Below are 22,597 nucleotides of genomic sequence, written 5' to 3' on the forward strand. Positions count from 1 at the left end.
TGTGACACCCACCTACACTAAGCACTGCGCGACTGCACCACACAGAAAGCCGGTGGTGACAGCTGTGTTTTGGCAGCCAGGGTCACTGCACGTACGCCGGTGACGTACCCCAGGAGAGGTCTATTGTTGCCTCCACGAGAACAAGTCCCATTGTCGAAGGCCTAGCTCGAGAGACACTCCTTGTTCGAACAACTGTTGATCGCTTCCCTTGAATTGGATAACGAAGCCAATACTGCAATGCGGGTGCTGTGCAGCTAGGGAAGTGATGAGTGGAGAGGGGCATGCACACCTTTGCGAGTTCTTCTTGCTTCGGTAGGCGAAGACAAGCGCTGGCGTCGGCGGAGAAACTTGTCATGGGGTTGTCTTTGGGGGCAAAATGCAAAAATGCTCGTGTACTTAGATTTAGGTACGCATACGCGAGGAAACCCCAGGTGATAAAAATTTCATCCGAAGCCCACCACTACGGCATGCCTCATGATCAAATTGTGATTTTGGCACATAAAATCACAGAATTAAAATTTTTAATTAGATGCTGAAATTGATAAATAAATAGTCGACTCGAGGAGGCGTCTTGAGGAAAGGCGTATTGCTTGTGGCCCCCCATGTAAGAATGAAATAAAGCCAACCTGCTCTGGCGCCAGTCCCGCCTTGTCCCCGGGGCCTATGTGCGTATTGACCCTTTGGAAGTAGGCCAGGCCTTCAAGCTGTTTTTTGATTCGCGGTAGCTTTTAGCGACACTCTTGTTGCGACCCCCACCCATTGCCACCCGTTCTACTCTCTCCCATGCTCTTCTGGCTCTTGGCAACTGGAAATTATTGTGTATCATTGGGCGAGGGCCTATTTCCCATGAACTTTCCTTTATATTTTTTGTAACTAGGCTTCAAGATTGTCATGTGACGCTCCCTTCGAGTTTTGCTCCCTCCCCTTTCAGTCACTAATGAGCATATTCATAAGGCTTTGAGTAAATACAATCCTAAGATGAGCTCTGCATCAGTGCCATGTTTTTTTCTTTTGTGCAGGCCGAGGTGATCCAGCAGAGCCAGCAGCATGTGTCGCTTGTACAACTTGTACAAGTGGTCAATACTTTCCGGATGTCTCTTCTGGAGAGGTGTTTCATGGTGTGTTTATTTTGCTTGATTTTCTTTTATGGGTAATCGCTTGTGTTGGTTTTTCATTCCAAGCACTGGTAGTGTTGTCTATTGGTGGTGTACAGGCTTTGTGCAGTGTCTTGAAAACCATTAAAATTTTTACCAAGAGGCTTAAAAAGTTTTTGAAAACAAAAGCGCTCTTTTGGTATCCTTCAAAACCAGGTGGTTGGCCAATCATCTAAAGGGGCCCTGAAACTAAACACTTTTCGAACACACTAAGAAAACATTGCCGTCTGTATAAGAGGCCCCAGTGAACATGTCACCCAAATAGGGTGCCATGCCCTGCATAGGGTGCCTCGATGCCCAGCGCCGCCGTCCAGGGTGGAGACAACCCCGCTAGCGCCGCCATATTGAGTCACACGAGCTAAGACTCGGCTACGCTTGCGTTCATAAATAGTGTTACTTGCGGCGCACTTCCAAGTGCTTTGCCTTGATGAGGATTTTTTTATCGGTATCGCATCTGCACATCTTTATAACCAATAGCCGTTAACTCGTCGAAGGTCCAAGACGTAAATGTATGGTGCCGGGAACATGCCCCAAGTTGCCTAATTCAATTTCCATTTAACATGCCGTGTGTATGTTTGAAATACGCACAATTTTTTTTTTTTGCGCTTCGATGCTTGGTATATAAGGTTTGCTACCCCCTGTGTGTGGAAGTTTTTCTTTTTCGCTGTTGTATTTTGGTTTACACGTCACGCCTCCTTTACCGTAGCCAGCCACTCGCGCACGGCGGTTAGTTTCCCTTGCGTTGCGCGTGCTCTTCGCGTTCGTTGCAATTATTTGACGATATCTACGCGCAATTTTGCTTTTTTTTGCCCACAAAACTGTGTGCTGACAGGATTAAGCTGGTGTAAAAATAACTGCGATGTGAAAATAAGGTTTAGTTAGTGCTGTAGAGAAACATGTAACGTAACTTGTCTGTGTCAATCTTACGTAGTACACACAAGAAACCAAACGATGCACAAAATACATTTACTTATAATGTCTAGTACAATCAATCATGAAAGAGATATGTACATGAAAAATTATATGTACTGTGTGGCGCCTGAAGGTTATGTTGAAAGACGAGATAAAAAAAAATCGCAAGGTAGGCTCGACACGCAATTCGGGATAGTGAGAGTTTTTTTTGAAAATTTATTCATTACATGGGGGGGGGGGGGGGGGGGTTCAAGTGAGTACATCAACCTTATTACACACAATATAAATCGAAAACAAGAATGCAAACAAGAAAACGCAACCGTGGGTAATATTAATCAAGATATCAAGCCAGAATACATCAGCTACCATCGAATACGTCGCATCAGCCAAACACATCGATGGCGAGTACAGAACATTTTATAAATAACCATTAGAACACTGATAACTACATTGAAAAAATAAACAACACTGCATACATATCGCGTACAAAAACTGTAAATGAAACTAAGACAGTCAAATACAGATTAGCAATGTTTTTCACTTCGAAAATATAGTCCATGATGATGTAAGGCTGTTGACTTTAACAGACGGCGCCCATCCTGTCGATTTCCTCTCGTACTGGTCCTCTTCAAAGTGTTTCTAAGTACAAGTAAAACAACAAAAGTGATTATTGATATGAAAAGTTGCCTTGTAAATACAGCTAGAGAACCATAGTGCTTAAAAATAAATTTTCGCAGAAGTAATGCTGTATTACCTCGCTTCACACGTTTAGAAGAAATGCACAGGCTACAACAGACACCATGCCAGAAAGCGCCGAAACATTTTGGTCCCATGATGCCCCTTAACTCTACTACACCTGGGCATACCGTGCACAGGCATTTAAAGACCGTCACAGTACCCACTACGATCGGGAATGAGCACGAATGACCATTGGCTTACGAGCACCACGCTACAAATATATTCCTCTAAAAAATCAGCTATATAACGTAACAACCTGAGATCCGCAAGATATCTGCTGAGAATAGAGAAAATCACAATGCTTCGCTTGCCACATACACAACAGCCACTCTCCCCAGAAGAAGCACTGTGTTCTTTAGTCCCAAATAACCAGTAGCGAAAAAAGAAACTGAGGGGAAAAAAAAGAAACAACAGACACACGATGTGTGCTTCCCGTGAAAAAGTAAAATAGGTGGTTTACATGACGATTTGTAACTAATGTAAAGCTATTTCGCGGCGAAGCATTTTCGTCAGTTCTTAAAATAAGGGTACTACTCGCATAGACTGCGCTGATCAAAACGGCAAAAGCCTATGCGACGTGCGCTCGCGAACCATAGGCTACTCAGCATCGGTGCAGTGCTTAGTTCGTGAGCGAACGTAGGTATGTGAGCGAGGATCAGAGAATACTTTCTTATTTATAAAAAACACGATGCGATAGTCTAAACTTTCTTGACACTTACCTCGCAAATGTAGGAGCTATCCGTTGCCTTCCAGTGATACCGCTTTACTTGGGCTTCCCATCTCTTCCTTCGCTCTGGGTCCTGGGGGAAGCGTAAACAACGAAGCCCTTTACGCGTCGATCCGGTGCACTTGGGAACACAACAGCCCGTCACGTCGACTCGATGCACTTGACAAGCTTGTCATTCATGCGGCTGAACACTGTCCAGCAAGTAGAAGCGTCAGCGAAGCATCCGCGCGCACTGTGTCTCGAACTAAGCACCGGCACCAAGCACTCGCAACCGCTCGCTGTGACTCAAGATGGCGTCGCAGCGAGAAAGCGGCGGCGCGGGTGCGGTCAAAGGACGGCACCACCCTGAACGGCGGCGCTGGCATCGAGGCACCCTAGCCCTGCATGCAGCAAGGAAGTTAGTCTCCTGTCAAAAACAGCGAAAAATTACTTGCTTTCACTTCCGTAGTGTCGTCATGCAGCGCCAGCTCAAGCAGCTATCGGCTGGTTTCGTGATCGTGAGAAGATTCTCAGCAACACATAATTGCTCATTTTTACCTAAATGACACACACACACAGATATATATATATATATATATACACGTCTGTGATCTCAAAAATACAGTGAAAAATAATGTCATGCTTGTAGTGCTGAACTATGCAAAAAAAGTTGCGCGTAGCATTGTCTGCTGCGCGTGGCCTCCGAGATAGCAGCGACGTGCTACGTAGCGTTGTCTACCGCGGCTGCCACGGGCCGCGTCCACCATTGCTGCAGTGATACGCGACAAGCCCTTTCACTGTCGAACTTTTGGGCGGTGCTTTGCCCCATTGGTTTTTCTCCTGTGGAGCTTCCATCGCGCTAGCGGAGACGCAAAGAAAGAGAAAGCCGCTTGTCTGTGGGATAACTCCAGTTTTACTTGAAGGATTTAGAAAATTATTACGGCATGAGATTCGTGAGAAAGACGTCCTTTAATAGTGAGGCCATTCTACGATTAGTTAGAAAAGTGTTTCAGGGCCCCTTTGGGATACAAGAGGGAAGGAAGGTGCCCTACTGGTATAGGTGTGCATGCAGTGTGCATGTGCCTATTTCTATATGTATGCATATACAGTCGTTTCGGTTAATTCGACCCTGACGGGACGGACAAAATTGATTGAATTATCCAAAAGGTCAAATTAAACAAGATGCAGAAAAAACGGCAAAACACCTCTGATTCATTTGGCACTATTTGCCAGATTCAAATACACCCCTTAGATGCGCGCCCGCTTTCTGTGCAACCAAAGTAGAAAACTAACTTGGAGATAACTTTAAAGCTTCTAAACAAAGTAGAAAGCTAACCCACACCCGATTTTTCGGCAAGGAAAATGGGCTAGGGTCTAATATGTGTTACACAGTGGCGGCTCGTTTCCTTAAGTCAGCTTTGCCGCACAGTCTGTTAGCTTCGCCGCAATACAGCAATGTTATGTGGCAAGGCATACGAACGCGATTTTTGGTCCAATTTTCTTAGAAAAAAGAAAGGAAAGGTGCTCTAGAATCAGATAAATACTGTAGCCAGACATTGTGAGCTACCGTTATTGCTTGAAAATATTCGTAGGGCGGGTTAAAAATAGGCTTTTAAATGCGAAGCTTTTCTCGGCGAACGTTTGCCACTTTGAGAGTATCTATCTATCTAGCCGCCTACCTCTTGGTGCTCTCATGGTCGTTTCATTAACTAGGTATGTACCAAAATTGGCGTAGTATGACAAGAGTGTGTGACGTACATAAATGATAGGTCATGACATGTTTGTCATGTAGGTCATGAAACAGCTGCCTACGTCTTGGTGCTCTCATGGTCGTTTCGTTAATGTGGTAGGCTCCCCGCACACTGCTTCGCATAATATCGATTCCCATAGGGCGTGGGATCTGCTGGATTTTTTTCACAGGAGATGATGTGTGTTCACCGCATTCACTGTCCTCTAAGCTCTGCCGAGACAGACACTGTCAGTAAGGGGTCGCTATTGGGGGTCACCATAGGGGTCAGGCACTTGCATAATGAATGGTCAAGTTCGGATTACCCCGGTGAAGGCCAATTTTAGAATCGAAATAATGCATGTTTGGGCCCACAGAAATGCATGGGCACAGGCCGGCAGTTTTGGTTGGGATCGAATTGACCGATAAATTGAATTAACTGTAGTCAAAATATCTGAGGCCTACTGTATTACACTTTTGTTTTTATTTGAGCAACCACCCCTTCTTGCTTTGTTTGTAAAGCTAGAGTTCTGTATTGCCTGTATGTGGCACTTCCAAACACCTGTTCAAAATGGCACAGCTTTATCAGCACTACAACAGACACTTTAGAATATGCAAGTAGCATTTTTTGTGTGGACACTGACACCAATAGATAAGGTTAACAGCTTGTGCACACCCAATTGCAGAAAAGACAGTGTAGTTGCTATAGAGAAAGAATGGTAGCTAAAAAAAACATATCCCCTTCAGTCGCTGTGTGCACAATTCTGCATGCTAAGATACTGCATCAAAAGCAATAGCACTGTTGTAAGTAATATTTTAAATGTGTCGCAGACCTGATGGAGCTGTGCTGCAAGTATGAATAATATGCGCGAGGTGTTTAGTAAAACGAGTTGGCAGGGCTTGGTGCTTGCTCTCCGGAACTGTCTCTTGTAGCAGATTAATTTTTTTCATTGTTTTTCACAATGTTTTACATCCAGCATATATTTCAAGTAGCTGAATAGATGCTTCCCATGTATGCTAGACATGATATAGTTTATCTCATATCCAGTGTTCTTGTAGAGTTCTCGCATGGAGTCCAGATTCTATAAACTTGACAAAACTCGCCAAATAATTGAAAATTCTTAATCCACCATGAACCTGCACTCTTATCACTATATTTTAAATGGACAGGATTGGCACCTAAAGGGGTTAATATGCAAGTTCAGGTGTGTAAATAAAGACAGCTTCAACCACTCTTTAATTTTTAATATAGCGTCCTTAAAATTCACGACTTGTCCTTGAGAACTCGGAGTGGCAGCGTAACACAGGATGGACATCTCGATAGGCTGATTATGCAGTCTGCATGAAAACGAGTCATCACCCTGGTTGTCCTGCCACGTTTGTGATTTGATGTGTTGATTCGTCCTGGGCATAATGGTCAGTGATCTATAATGCAAGAGTTACCTCCCACCAGTATCTCCTGTACTTTTTTCTCGGTCTCTCGGCCCTCACGAAAAATTTAGTTCCCTTGCAAATCAGAGTCACATGTTAAAGACACAGCAACACAGGCATCTTATTGCCAACAATGAATGCGTGTCACAGTCGTGCAAAAGCAGCCGAAAACAGCAGCTGCAGGAATGAAGTAGACGGCACGCACCGATGAGTGGAGTTTGAAATCGGATTATTTGTAATACCTTACAGGCCCGTAAAAGGACATTGAGTAAGGAACGCTACATTGTAAATAACGCAGAGCAGCTAACGAGGTGCTGAAATAAGATATGAGGCAAACAGTGTATGTGTACAGCAACATTGGAATATTGTTATACATAAGATTACGTCACCAGTAATATGAATGTTGTGAATTGGGTAAAAGGATGCAAGAGCACAGTTGGTAAGCACAAAATAATACAAAGGCACACACCTAGAATGGCTGTAGCAAAGCTATATAGACCTATGTATAAAATTCGTGCAGTTGATTATGAAAAGCTTCATAAGTGACATTATGCTGTGGCACGAGGCTGTTAAGTTAGGCGCCCATGTATTGCCAAAAAATGTGCATGATACTGGCATTATTACGAAGCCGACATGATGTGGATTTGCGAGATGGAAGTGGCAGCAAGCGAAATCTACCGCAGAAAACGTGCTTCTGAAACATGCAAGGCTGGTTTGTTGACATAGTTTTAGTGGCTGGAGCAAGATATCTCATTTTACTTGACTTGCACTTGAATGCCTATTGTAATCAGTGGTAGTGAAATGCACCACATGTTTTTGTTTTTTTGTTCAGTCAAACATTTATGTATTTTTTCAAAGTAGGATTAAACAAGAAGGATATGCAGAAGAGGGTTCCAAAGTCACAAGACCGTACCGGGACCCTATGTACATGATTAATGGATACAAATTACGAAATTAGCAGAGAAATATAGAATTAACCAAACCAACAGAAGAAATGGGTACATAAGCTACAAAAATATTACATTGATAAAAGACATTAATAACCAAAGTTATATATACATAAATCAGTTTTGTGATGGCAGAAATATTTGATAGAGAAATACAAATTCACACTAACACTGAAAATACGCGAGGGAAGTGAACATGAGCAGTAACAGTGCATCGATATCATGTAAAATAATCACAAAGCTAAATTAGAAAGAAAGAAAAGAAAAGAACGACAAAAGAACAGAGCACATACAATAAAAAATTGTATTGGTTTCATGTAAGTTAAGCACTCTTGATAGGGGAACTGCACAGTAGTGATTTTCCTGTTGTCCTGTCCTAAAAACAAAGGTGCAAGGGACGCGGAATGCCTGTCTTGTCATCACAGGTGGTTGGTGGGGGCGAGTCGCCACGATCATCGGTAGAGCCCATGGCCGACGTGGTGCTGGCGCTGACCAAGCAGAACCTGCAGGCCACCACCCAGGGCATCACGCAACTGCTCATGCAGCCGGGTTTCCCGAGCCCACAGCTGAAGCACGAGCACAGACTGCGATACTTACATCAGCTGCTTAGGTGAGGTCGCTGTAATAGTAGCATTTGGTTCATGCAAAGCAGCGTTGGTAACATAGTGAGAAATTCACTAAATTTATCATGTTTTTAGTCACCTTAACAACATTGCTTTTTCGAAGTCTTGGCAACTTTTCTGTTGACTTTTTCAGAGATGTAAGTAGCCAGTAAATTGCCATCGTAAAATTTCTCAAGGGAATTTAGCCAAGTTTAATGCCTCATTCCTATTTTATCCGAAGGGGAACTCATGTGCCTCTATTTGTCGCTACTTCTAAAGACTTGCCAAAGAGCTTATTAGTGGGCCATCTGAGTGCATCAAAGCTGCCTTTTGAGGTAAAGCACTATATTAAGTTATAATTGCTCTAGAAAAGGGGGTATATTGTTTTCACATTCTGACCATTGACTTGTCATCACAAGAGGTAATTTATAATAGTTTATAGTTTAACGTGTAGAACACAATTACAACAACAAAAAAATCAATTTAAGTCACTCTTCGCTAAAAATAGTGTTTTCAGTCGCGACCTGGTCACTTCAACCAGAAAAAAGTTATAAAAATATTGGCCCATTGAGCAGTTGAGTAGAGATGTTGAGTGGCTAATGGCACAAGGAAACTATGAGCTACTAAGATTCTAAGTGCAAAAATTACAATGTAGGAGGCCAGCATGACATGGACTAACAGCAGAGTATGTAAGCAAATGGTTCGTTGTGATTCACAAATGCTTCACCAAACATTGGTGATAACAAAGCCAGTGAGTTTGTCCTGGCACAAGTGGGTAGGCAATGTTCACTGCTGTTGGGTAGCCTTGGGCAGAAGCTCACCAGCAGCTATATATTGAGAACATCACAACAAAGGACCACAGCGGTGTGTTTTGCCCTCGAGCTACACGCCATAGCCACTGTTCTTCCTTCTCGTTTCCTACCAGTAAGTAATATTTGAATGTGGCACTGTGGGACTCATCTTCTTTCATATTAGTTTTGACAGTTCTGCCTGTAACAATCTATATTGTATAGTTCTATATAGTATTGCTTTATATTATGTTGTTCTGAGCATATTTTCATGCCCTATTCAGGTGTCCTCAACCCTGCATGCATGCAAAGATTTTTTTCCTTGTAACCGCTTTATCAGTGGTAATGAGCTTCAATTAACAAAGAGCAGTTGTAGGATAACACCTCTTCACTAAGTGTGCAAATATTTGCTTTACTTCTTGGGGTGATAGGTATCCATAACCGCATAAGTATTGTGCCCACAGCCATTTGAGAGAAATTTTTCCTGGCTGAAAAAAAAAAGAAAAGAAAATACCTCTTAACTGTTTGCATGTGTAGGCAATTAATGCATGATGATAAATATGAACTTTGATTGAAGTATGTGAGGTAACTGCTTCGGCTCAGCAGAAACAGTGCCCTGGCAGCTACCAGGCATCTCACAGTGCTGGCGTGATGGTGAGCATCGCCAACGGCGTTGCAGGACTTGCGCTTCAATTGTGCACAAGGTGAGACTGAAGTAAAACCGTTGGCGTTCGTAGCTTGAAGTATGCTGTCTGTTCTTCTCAGAACGCTGTATGCCCCACAATATGTTATGTACACAACTTCTGGGCAAGAACAGTGGTGTTTCTGTGCACAGTCCTTATGCCAGCAGCGGAAGGCACAACGCTGCTCTGGCTCAACTGCAGAGTCAATGGAGCATGACATAACAGTGCATACGTACACTTGGCTTCGTCGCTTTTACAGACAAATGCACTGCGCATCTCTGAGTCTTTCTAACCCTCCATGCGTGGGCTGCGCAAGCCATTTTAAAGGGGCTCTGCAAACACTTTTCGGACATAGTAAGACAACATTTGCAATCTGTAGGCAACACTGCCATGAGCATACGAGCACAATATTCTTCAGCATGCAGCGGGGAGCCTGCAATCTCACATAAAAGACTGCTCTCTCTCCTACTGTTTTCATGGCCTCTACTGTATTGCCCCAGTCTGTCATAGTCCATGTCATGGTCCATGTCATTCCTCATGTCATGACGTCACAATCCATACGGCAGCTCATAGTTGCCAGCCATTAAGGAATTGTTAATGCGTGTTAGCCCCGAGAAAATGCTTGCGCATGCATGCAAATCCCTCCAAACTCAAGCATGGAAGCCGAAGTTGTTCATGTGTCTCGCCCATCCTGTCATGGTCCGTGTCATTGCTCATAGTTGCCAGCCATTGACCGAATCTTCATGCGTGTTACTCTCGAGAAAAGGCTTGCGTGTGCATGCAAACTCCTCCAATCTCAAACATGGAAGCTGAAGTTGAAGTTGTTCATGCATCTTCCCCATTCTGTCACGGCTCCATTGTCGTTCTCAGGCACTTTTGTCAGACGCCGACCTTGAAATGCTACCATTGCAAACAGAAAAATAGAGGAGTGATTTGCAGATAATTGCTACCAGCGTCACCCCAGCTGGGAATGTTGAGGAAGAATGGCAAAAGTAAGTGTTGCACTCTTTATATCATGAAAAACGGGCCAAGTGAGAGGACACGGATGCAGTGCTGACTAACAACTGCTCTTTATATCTCTTATCAGATCTTTGAGATTTTCTTTGGACATATATTTACTGAAAGTAATCGCATTCACTTCTCTGTTTTGTTAGGTTTGAAAAAAAAAAAAAAAAAAAGGCCATGCTGAGCCCCCTTACCTCCTGAGGAGATAGCTGGTGGTAACAGAATTGTTGCACTTCACCCCCGCACCTTCCTGTAATGGCCGGTGCAGATTGCATCTACAGGCTGGTGACACATGCGAAAAGACTGTATTTATAGTACTCACAGCAATATGTGTTCTTTGTCTCTGTTCGTTGTCTTCCTGTCGTGCTGCAGTTAATAATGAATCAACACTAACTAGCCCAACTTTCAGTTCTTCTGTGTGTACACATGGCTGAAATTTTCTTCTCTGAATGCAGAGAGAGGACCAACAAGCGCCTCATTAAGGAGACACTCGTCGAAATGAGCCTCGAGTGCCGGGGACTCGTGGGCACAGAGTATGCAACCCAGACAACGCAGCAATTCCCATAGGCTGCTCAACAAGCTGTGTGATAGAGAACAACTTTTTGTGGTGGGTTGGGTGGCTCGTGTTTAACAGAAAAAGGGTTTCTGTGCGAAAGGGACAAATACGCAGAAAAGGCACACGAAACGACAGGGGGTAGTGCACGCTTCCAACTTCATTGAAAGAAACATCAACAAATGAATATACAAGTAATCAAAGCCTTTTTATTTTTACCCCATGACACAGTCTCAAGTGTGCAAGCGTGTCTTTCATTTTAATCACTGACAAAGATGCTTTATTTCCGCATAGTCATATTTGACAGATTCAGCCTTTAAATCACTGACTCTTAAAACATTTTCATGAGTTGGTTCATAACTAAGAAAAAAAAAAACTGGATGAGATGAGTAGTGCCAGTTCTCGTCTCGTCCTCGTTTTTTAGTTCTATTGTTTTTTTGTTTTTTTTTTCTCGACTCGTGTTGTTTTTGTAAGCACAGACCCATTAAGTTGCCGCAGTCATGAATTTCTGCATTATAACTAAAACAATATTTTTTAAAGGCTGTTGCATTTGAACTTGCATCACCAAGCAGACCAAGTGCATGACTAAGCAGCATGACCAAGCAGCACGACCGTGACCATGTTGCATGACCAAGCAGCCGTGTGGGTCCCGAAATCAAAGCTTACGACTGGGACTTACCCTGTTTTGTTAGCAAGGTGCTTCCTTCACTGTCCAAGTGCCGTACCGCCACTGTGAAGCCAGAGTAAAAGGCTTCTCCGTCACCTAGGATAGCCTTTTGTGCCCGCTGAACGAGCATGCTGCTCCGACATTTTTTCCTCCTTTCCTTGTTTGCACGCGCTCTCTGTGTCTCCTCCGCATCACTCCAGTTGCTCCCACATCGGCCGGTGCACCTTGCCGAGAAGCACGCTCGCTCCCTCGCTTGTTTGCGGGATTTTCCGGCAACTGCATTATAGCGGGTATTCTGTCTTACGCGGCTGAACTATAAGCAGTATGCATATACCTCGAGTTCTATGGAAAAATAAACGGGACTCAGAAAATGAAGCATTGTATCCGGTCCTGCACTGTAAGCAGTTATGTTATAAGTGGTCTGAGATGTACATGATATGTGGCACTTGTAATAGCTTGCTTATATATTCATTTGCCAACAGGGCCTTTAATAAGGTTGGAAGTCTGCGCTAAGTCCTGTCATTTCATGTGCCATTTCTGCATATTCGTCTCCTTGCACAGTAACTATTCTGTCTGTGATATCATTCGAACTGAGCACCCTGTTTTTTGTTTTATTTTATTTTTTTGTTCGCACATCATAGCAGACGACAAAATCAGTATGCTACTGACTTGTAGCACTCATCAACGCATTTACCATTGTTGTGAAGATCTCAGCCACACTTCAGATGATGAGACTCTATTGTGTATGGCTGTGTGTTCATGAAGCAATAGCAGAACTGTCCAGCAGCTTGCATACTGTTGCCAAAATATTCCTTTGTATTCATGAGTGACTCACCTTGTATTGAATGTTTCTCCACTCTTTGTTTCACCTCAACTCCAGAAAGTGGAAGGCATTGAAGTAGTTGCTATATTTCAGCAATGCTCTTAGGTGAATTCTGAGCTAAGTCAGGCAAGATTACCATCTGTTAAAGTCAAGGCAATCTTCTTATTTACCTTCACTTATATGTTCTCCAGCAGGTACGAGGACAGAAGTTTGTACAGTTGTAGCAGAATTTCAATACATGCAAAAGAGAATGTTCTTGCCAGTTTTTTGTACAGATTAAGACTTCAGCACCAATGAGCAGTAGCTGCTCTGTTGGCCTTGTTTTCTTGTACAGTTTTATAAAGGTGTTCACAACTGAAATCAAGACCTTGTCTGTTTTTTTTATTTGCAATTTCTTTTTCTTGGAAAAAGAATTGGCAAAGTGCAGGTAATGCGTGTTGCATTGTATTTTGAGTTAGCAAAATCTGAACTATTTATGCACTTCCGATGTTATTTTGCAGGTACTTTTCACGTTGATGCACGAAGATCAATGCTTGCTTTATTAAAGGGACACTAAAGAGAAACACTAAATCAGTTTACACTGATAAAGTAGTCTTTGAAAACTCTATTGCCATTCCTTTTGCTATAATGGGTTGATTTTTGGAAGAGAAAGTGAGTCAAACTTCTATTTTTTGAATTTCGCGCCGAAACCCCAGCGCCGGTACGTCGGTGTGACATCACAGATTTCAAAATACTTGTCTGGACTGTGTTGGCCGAATAAAAGTTATCGAAACTTGCCATGTTCAGTCCTTGACTCCTTTAGAATACAGTGTATAGTCTATTTTTGCCAATAATGAATTAACTAGGCCCTAGCAGACACCGTCAAAATCTATCACGTTGCGGCGGGCTGGTGCGGGAACTTGAAGTCTTGCCTTTTCACCTGTCTTTTGGGTCTTTTCTCACTTACCAAGCCTCTTCTTGCGGTAATAGTGGCATTTTTGGCATTGTAGAATTTACTAACACGGGTGAAATAATTTTTCTCATTAGTGTCCCTTTAAAGTTTTAAGCCTGCAATTTCGATATGTATCATGACTGGAACATTGTAATGAGTCTGTACCTTTTTGTGCCTTGTCATTCGTGTGATCAGCACAGCACCTTTATTGCCACCAGATTTGGCTAGTGCAGCATAGTGGGCGATTGGAGTAACTTTCAGCAGGTTCTTTTCTTTTAGCAAGAGGTTCTTTTCTTTTAGCAGGCTTGAATACATCCTGTAGAAGATTATCGCATAGTCTTCACTAGCACCCCTTGCAGTTAACGAGGCAGTGCTGGAATATTGGATATGCACCCTGTGCAATCTGTACCAACTTATCGCAAAGTTGTGTGCTGTGAAGTACAATCTGTCACAAAATATTCCAGGGCACTCAAATGCGTGGCTGCGTTCATTGGAGTGCCAGTGCAGTTGCCACGGCCATGCGTGGCCGTGGCAACGCAGCGGCTCATGCACCCCAGAGGCCCGGGTTTGATTCCCACCCAGACCAAAATGTACCATATTTTCTTTTCAAAGCTATTAATTTACTTTGTGCCCAAGAACCTCCCTGAGAAATGCGACATTAATCGGAGCATTTTTTTACGCGTTTTTACTCTTTGTGGCGTCGGCCATTTTTGGTACCACCTTTCGGTCACGGCAAAGCATTTTCGCGTAATGGGGCATATAATGCTCTCGCATTAAAAAATATTTGTGTAATGCCCTTAAATACCGGACTTTCAACAAAATTCTTCAACTGAAGGAGTTGTTGGCAGTCAAATGCTGCTGCTACCATTCCTACTGCATTCGAAACAATGCACCATGTCCACGCAGAACAATGCACTCCCACGCTCTGCCCATCATTGCGCTGAGCTTCTTTAGCCAGCACAATCTTGAGATCACATGGTGCGACTCTTAGTCACACCATCAATTTAGGAGTCCATGGCATAGTTTCCCACAATTACTAGAGGGAAATCTGGCACTGCAATCCTTCAGCCACCATGGGAATGATGGGTAGCACATGGATTTGTCAGATCTTCGTGCTTGGGGCTTGAAACGTTCTTGTGGCTTCTTTTATTACGCTTTGTCTGGGCCTAAAATGGCGTAAATTTCGAAGCAATTTGTACTTTTTTTTTAATGCGGAGGCTAATAAGACACTGCAAGCACGCATAATCGCTGCTAATTCTAGTGGTTTTGCCTGTCCGTGCATTCGTGGCGCCATGGTTTCAATATTGGGCTTCTGTGCTAGAGGTCCTCTGTTCGAATCCTGCCGTCGGACAATTTTAATAATGTTAATTTCATTATTTGTAACGCAGTAGCTTCTTAAAAATAATCACTGTGCAAAGTCGGGAAGCCATTTAAAGCCAGAAGGACGAAGTTTAGGCAAATCCATGTTACTACCAATCATTCCCATGCTGGCTGAACGGCCCGGCCTGCTTGCAGCTCCCGTAGACGCTAGCGCCACAGTTCCCTCTAGTGGTCATTGTATGAAACTCCATGGTGTTAACACAGTAGTATCATTCTCCAATACCAGATGGCGTCACATTGACCCATTTGTTAAGGAATGTAAATGTTTTACAATTCACTGGGTAGCCCAGTGGCTGTAGGGTTACACTACTGAGCTTGAGCTTGTGGTAGCCACCATAGGCGTGGTTCAATCCCGGCTGCGTCGGCCGCCTTGCAATGGAGGCAAAATGCAGAAACGCTCATGTGCTTAGATTTAGGTGCACATTAAAAGAACTCCCAGGTGGTCAGAATCTGAGGACCCTCACTATGACATGCTTCGTAATCATACCGTGGTTTTGGAACCTAAAGCTCCAAAAGTGATTTAAGGGCAGTGCCCTACTGTTTAATGCTAGGTGAGGGTGTCTGAGAAAGTTATTGAAAATTTTCAGGTGATGACTGTGGCATGCAAAGTGGTGTAGAAATCACTGAGCATATTAATGCGGCAGCATTAAGACGCTCGTGTGAACGAAAACCTGGCGGTGCCTGTTGATCGGTTACCTAGGTCTGGGAGAGGGAAGTGTGTGACATCACAAGTGGAGAGGAGGAACAAAGTATGGAAGGGAGGTGAGGTGGTGATGCGCTTCGGCACTCATAGCTGGCAGACCACCAGGGTAGAGGAGGGAATTGTGCTGTGGCAGACTTGGCAGATTGCCTGTGGCATTTGACAGGTTAATTCAGCCATGTCTTGTGAAGGCACGTGTCTGAGTACAGGTAAAATGGATGCAGGGCCATGAACGAGCAGCTTGTGAAGGGTTAATGTTAACGCATTTCCGTCTGATCAACAACCAATCGATCGACCATTAATTTTTGTTAAAATGTCACTGTATCCATTCATCCAGCATTTTTTTCTTGAATGATGCGTGTTGTGCTTTGCAGTCAGCATCTCTTGGAAGCACATGGTGTTCCTGATAGCAAAGTACTTGGCACACTGTATTATGAGAAAGGGAGCAGCTGCAGGTATTACATTTACAGCTATGGAACAAAATTACACCTGAAAGGGGGCAAAATTTTAGAGTAGCACAGAAGTCTTGCGAATAAAACACCAGAAGTCAGTATAGAAACAGGGCATTCGTCGTTTTTTTTTAATGGTTCATGTCACCTCTGAACTCTTGGTATAACGCCAGTCCACAGTTCTGTCTGCAAACAGTGTATGACGCAGAACACCAGTAAAATTGCCAGTCTATTAATGTGCATCTACTCAACCTTTACTGCCACCAAGGTGATGTCAGCACTTTTGTTGACTGTATACTGACGGTCCCGTAGCAGTAGTGATGCTGGTCCACTCTTGATGCCACCCTATTCAAGTCTCCAGCATCGTACTACAGAAGACTTGTTTAGGGTCCCGCATCAACATTGCAAAGGAAAGCTATCACCGTTGCACCCAGTCCATCTTCCATGACATCCATGCACAACCAGCTATGCAAGACAGCAAAGCATGTCATCAACATTCCACAGTGATCAAGATCACTAACAAGTCAAGCCAAGAATGATGCCATATCGAAGCTCTGGTTGGCTGTCTGTTTCTTCTCAGACACGAGCATTTGGTGGTCAACAAAACTTCAAAGCCTGCTCGGCTTTATGGAGAGTCCCCTTGTAGCCAGCTTGCTACAGCCATTCTTCTTGAAGGCTTTGACTCAAGCATGTGCACATTGTCCTTGTGTCAACAAAAGTCACCGCTTGCGCTTTCGTGGCATCTTGACTGAGCGCAGGTAAGGGTTATCAACAAGCTCGGGTGGTCTTTCGGGGCTGCTCTTGGCCTGTTCCTCTTCCTGCTGCTCAAACACCTGGTCTTTGGGAAGCAGCGCCGCTAGGTATGGCTGGGCCATTGGCTTGCAAGCTATCACTGCAAGGGAACAGAAAGAACACTGTAACCGAGGGTTAAGTTAAAAAGAGCTGTTTCAGAACTTAAATGGGAGATCATAGTAGCTGTTGCTGATGGGCAATTAAGTGGAACACATTAGTGATTAACTATCTCATCTTGCAAGTTTCCAACAGAATTACTAGAGGGAACTTGAGCACTGCAATCATTCAGCTAATATGAAATTATTGATGGTTAGTACTATATGGATTTGTCAGACCTTCATGCTTGCGACTTGAGACATTCTTGTCGCGCTATTTATTACACATTATTTTTCTAAATTTCCAAGAAGCCATATTTTTCTAAGTACCGTATTTTCTAGTCTATAAGTTGCGTACAAGACGGAACTGTTCATTCGGGAAGTGATTAAAAAAAATAACGCCGACGTTTCACATTGTGAATGCGAGTCACGTGCAAGCATACGGGTGCCATTCCTATATCAATGATATGGACACTCCAGGTGCATTTCTGCCATCGTGGTTACCGCGATGTTCCGTATAAAGTCCAAGGGCAATAACATTGTTGCATGTGCAAGTGAAAGTGTGCAACGGTGAGCTGAATCGCGTGGGAGGGAGGGAGGTGGCTTGCACTTTGGTAGCAACTGCGTATTTTGTGCAGCGACGCATGCTGTATCTTGAAAGCGATCTGCAGATGTGACGACTTTGGGGTTGGCCTGCCGCCGCTTGCATTGCTGCTCCGTCCTCGCACAGCACTCAGCAACTCGATCGCGAGAAGAACCTGGTACCTCCACAGTGCGCACACAACCCGTAGCTACTGCCAGAGGAGGTCAACGCAGAGCGCATCGCGTGGCCATAGCATCCAATCCAATTTTCACAACAGATTTTGCAAAAAAAAAAAAATAAGAGACGTATATAAGTCCCACCGATGAAAAATTAAGAAAAAAATGTGACTTATAAACCGGAAAATACAGTACATGACGGCAATAAGGCTCTCTACACATGATCATTGGTCGTTTAAGGTCTACATTCCAGCTTCGACCTCAAGTAATAGAATGCATCTGGAAGACGTCTCTGTGATGTGACCCCTCCTCGTGTCGACAAGAAAAAGCTATCGAAAGCACATATTGCTGTATTTAAACTTTTTTTGTGCGCGAGCCTATAAAACACAATGTAGCTTACATTAACTGAAATAGAAAATTTGGCGAGTTGGTATAAGTTGACATTTCCGGACTGTAGCGCAAGAAACTGAGCACTAGAGAAGAAGATTGTTTGTGTGCCTTTTCTTCTCTTGTGCTGCAGTTAAAAATGGTTTACATTAAGCACATAACAAAGCGCGACTACGTTTCCTTGTGCACAGATGACCTTCCTGTTGAGTTTCTAAGCATTGGGCTAAGCCGCCATCTTGTTTGGAAAGCGCAAGTAGGCTGCATCGCAAGCCTGTACAGCTCTTTTTCCGGCTTCTGAAGCAAGACTTATGTACGACGGCCGCTGTCTTTAAACCGTCTAAGACGAGTATTGGAACATGGCCATAGTCGAGTATTGGAACATGGCCATAGTTGCAGAACATCCACTGGCTTCAAATCTTGGCATCGCCTGGTACAGTGCTAATTTTATCCAATCCAGAGTCTGATGCTGTCCTTGCAAAGCATTCGTTTTTGCTGGCTCTGTCAGAATTGAAACAAAACTTAAGATGGCCACTGTCCCCTATGCTGCCGTCTACAGCGATTATTGGAACACAGCCATTGTGAATAGTTCCATTCATAACGCAATATATTGTTGAAGCCACAATTGGCAAAGTTGTCTGAAGCCAAGAGGAGGAAATTGGGCAAATCTATGCAGAGTACAGTGTAGACCGCTTATAACGTAAGTCGCCGGAGTCGCGAATATCTGCACTATAAGCGGTACCGCACTATAACCAAAAGAACGATTTTATAGCACTGCACGTATGCAAAACATGTAGACCAAGCATGTATACGCACTTTAATTATACTATCCCGCGCATATCGCGATTACGTTTTCGCCAGTGAGCTGGAGAAAACATAATCACGATGTAGCCGGTGCTCTTCAAGCTCGACAGCCTTGCACCGAGTCAAAACGAAACAACTGTTTGCCTCAACTGCTGCGGAAAAACCGTGACCCCTATCGGCACGATTACGAACGGCGACTTTGCGGTGCTGAAGGCACGCACCTGACGTATGCACCGAGTCTGGACGAATTAACTACCATTCGCGGCAACAACTGCAGTCGAAACCGCGGTTGCTATCTATGCGATCATCGATGGTGACTACGTAGTTTTCTATGCACGCGGCCGACGAGTGTACCGAGTAAAAACGAAACTACTGTTCGCCGCAACCGCGGTTGCTATCGACGCAATCATGGATGACGACTACGCAGTTACGAAAGCCCGCGGCCAACGCGGTGTTATGCGCGGCGGTAAACGCAAGAATTCCGGCTTTAAAGACACAAATAGGCGCGAAGCGTTCCGGCGTTGCTGTCATTAACGTACGATTTCAACTGATGGCTGTGGCGATGCGGACTCCGCCACTTGGTTTCGGTTGGACGCTAGCGCCGTTCTTGCTCTTTTGCGTCGCACATTTGCGGCGCTCCTCCCTCACTGAGCTCCGAAAGTAGTCTGAATTAACTGATGTGCGGCCAAATAAGTCCGAATTAACAAGAGTTGGATTGCATTGAATAATGCATACGCCAGCCGGCAGCACGCATCTTGTTGAGAAGCGTGCTCACTGCCACCCTTGTCGGCGAGATTTTCCTGCGGAAGCCACATTATAACCGGTATTTTGTCGCACACGGCTGCACTGTAAGCGGCATGCGTATACATGGAGTGCTATGGGAAAATTAAAGGGAGTCTGAAAAGACCGTACTATATCCGGTCCTGCACTATAAGCGGTTACGTTATAAGTGGTCTATACTGTACTACTACCCGTAATTCCTATACTGGTTGAATCGCCATATTTGTAGGTCCCATAGACAGAAGCATGTTCCTTCTCGTAATTTTGGTAGGATACTCAATGAGAAAAGTGAGCTTCTATGAAAACACAAAAGGGGGTGCTCACGAGGGAATGGAGCTGACTGGTCTGCAAAGAGGCTCTGAGTGGGGCCTGTCTTAGCCACAAAACGGGTTAGGGCACGCTCCACGTCTCGCTTCTGGCTGGCCAGCTTCTCCCGAATAGCTTCATACTCCGTCACAGGCTGCTTGTGTGTCTGTAAGGGAGAGGGGTGGGGAGGGATAGGAGACAGTGCGTGCGACTTGAATGAAGCGCAGAAGGTTGGACGACTGGGCTGGTCTGTAGACATTCATGATTTAATGTGCAAACAAAATGCATGAGAAAGAATGAAACAGGACAAGTGCTTATTGAGACAGGTTATTTTCGCACAGGCGATACCCGCTGCAGTAGTTGAGTGCAATTTATGGAACCCGGCCATAGCAGCAGGTTCCCATGGGGGCGGAATACAATAACGCTTGAGCACCTTGCACTGGATGTTCAAGAACTCCCGGTGGTTAAAATAATTGGGGTCCCCCCCTACAATGTGCTTCATAATCAGATTATGGTTTTGGCATGCGAAACCCCAGAATGAGAAATTTTAATTATTATACAAGCGATAAATGAAGCAGCTAGAAAGAAGGCGATAAGAAATGAGAAAAACATGACATGGAATGAAACAAGTGCCATTAAGATACAAAGCTCAATCAATCTTGATGCTACTTAATTTGGGTCAGGTTATGCTTCCTTCTTTCTGCCTGCTTCACTTATCATCTGTCTATAAGTTCTATGCTTCAAATAAACAAGTTTTAAGTAAGTGCCTGTTGTGTCTTAGCCTTCTTTGTGTGCTTCTTTCTTGCTCATTAACTTTCAGCGAAGCTACGGGTAATATTTTTAGACCCAATTTCTTTAAGAGGGCATTGGAAAAGATAACTTCCAGAACAAGCTGGACCTCGGCTCCCTTACCGGTGTCCGTATGTAGGCGTGTGGATCGGGAAAGGGCACCATGTGTTCGGGGATGTGAGGCGGCAGGGGCTTCTTGTCTCCGGCCTGCAGGATCTTTGGCATCGACGATCGTGTCTGTAAACCCGCTTGTAATATGCAAAAAAGCATGCGAAAATGTGAGCTTGAAGCATAAGCAGAAGTCTTCCTTCCTTTTCTTTTTTTCATACCAAATCAAACAGCACAACAGAAATAGAATGTGAAGCAAACAACACAGATACTGACCAAGATGAAGGAATTAGTCAAAACTTGACGTTTCAACCCTCGCATGGAAGCCTTGACCATTTGCGAGCCAAAAAGTTTTCAATAATTTCTTCACCTTAGTATTTACTTTGTTTTCATCATGATCCTTCTCAACCAGATTTCGATTTCAGTGATAGAGTGCGTGAATAATGGCTGAAGGATATTTCTTTACCAGTTTCTAGATACTGGAACACGCTGCACAAAAGCCCTACCAGTCAAACTAGTTGGTAATCAATGCCGCCAACATAACTTACTTTTATAAATATCCAGAGGTTCAATGAAACCAACAGGTGAAATCTCAGTAAAAAAGTTCATATGGCGGAAACACACAAAGTTCAAAAGATTTTCTTACGTGTTGGCAGTGTGATGCGGTTCGGACGCTTGACGAAGCCCCATAACGATTCCACATTAATGCCTAAAATGCAAAGATAGTATCAAAATGCATAATGTCATGAAAAACAATGGCATGTTCTACATTCGTAATATATCTTGTTCTATGTTACTGCGCGCATTAGGTCAGCGCATGCTCCTCAATCTAGTCGTTTGGACTGACAAGCGAATCGTACCCATTTCGATGAGGGCCACGAAGACATCTCCGGACAAGACCTCGGTCCTTCCGGAGAGCTCGCAAAAGGCTCTGCTGCTTCGGGCGATCTCGATGAGACCTGAAAAGATCACAAGAAACACTATCGCTATAAGCGTTGAATATCGACCGGCGGCTTCAGATGCTGAGCCGACAGATTGATCACAGGCACACAGATCACAGGGCAATATGACACGGTTCTCTTCAGTCGCAGCAGTCAGTTGCTGATTTGGGGCTGTGCTTTTTTTCGCAACAAGCAGCCGTGCATAACGGCACTGTGTGACAAGGGTCACTTTCGATGGCGATCGAATTTCTCGATCCCGTTTGTCTCCTTTGCGCAAGGGAACTAATTACGGTCGAGAAATTCGATGCCAGTTGAAAGTGCACCGTGTGACCAGGGATAAGCGGATCGAGTAAGGTGTCAAAATGTCGCTGAACCGAATGGAGATGCGGACACATGCATCACACTGCGACTGAATTCGCCAAGTCCATTCTCGCGCCGACAAACTTACAGCTTTGAAGCATCTCCACCAGAGACTCGACTGCTACTCGCTCTGCGCTCGAGAAGCCAGTTTCAACACAGATCGAACATACTGCCGCAAAGAGAGCTTTACGGCGCGCATTCACAGGGCCCGCGTCACTGGCGGACGACGCCATCTTTGCATGCATCGGCAATCCTTGCCGGGAGAACTCCTGTTATCCCCGCAC

General features: G+C 44.2%; 2 protein-coding genes across 3 annotated transcripts in view; one reads left to right on the forward strand and one right to left on the reverse strand.

The window, feature by feature from the left end:
• LOC119450997 (importin-13-like) overlaps window positions 1-13,095 on the forward strand; it is a 65,466-nt gene extending 52,371 nt beyond the window's left edge. For both annotated transcript variants that reach the window (XM_049666365.1, XM_037714435.2), the window contains 3 exons: window positions 1,020-1,118; window positions 8,040-8,224; window positions 11,148-13,095. In XM_049666365.1, coding sequence (XP_049522322.1) covers window positions 1,020-1,118; window positions 8,040-8,224; window positions 11,148-11,259 — 396 coding nt within the window. In that variant the 3' untranslated portion in view covers window positions 11,260-13,095. The remainder of the gene's footprint in view (window positions 1-1,019; window positions 1,119-8,039; window positions 8,225-11,147) is intronic.
• A 2,972-nt stretch (window positions 13,096-16,067) lies between these two features.
• Window positions 16,068-22,597, reverse strand: LOC119450998 (transcription initiation factor TFIID subunit 8). The gene is made up of 6 exons (XM_037714437.2): window positions 22,402-22,597; window positions 21,873-21,971; window positions 21,659-21,721; window positions 21,028-21,152; window positions 20,134-20,281; window positions 16,068-17,087 (listed from the first exon to the last, which is right to left on the reverse strand). The coding sequence occupies exons 1-6, from the start codon at window positions 22,556-22,558 to the stop codon at window positions 16,915-16,917; spliced, it is 765 nt and encodes a 254-aa protein (XP_037570365.1). The 5' UTR covers window positions 22,559-22,597; the 3' UTR covers window positions 16,068-16,914.

Source organism: Dermacentor silvarum, chromosome 4 (genome assembly GCF_013339745.2).
Source record: "Dermacentor silvarum isolate Dsil-2018 chromosome 4, BIME_Dsil_1.4, whole genome shotgun sequence".
NCBI classification, from domain to species: Eukaryota; Metazoa; Arthropoda; class Arachnida; order Ixodida; family Ixodidae; genus Dermacentor; species Dermacentor silvarum.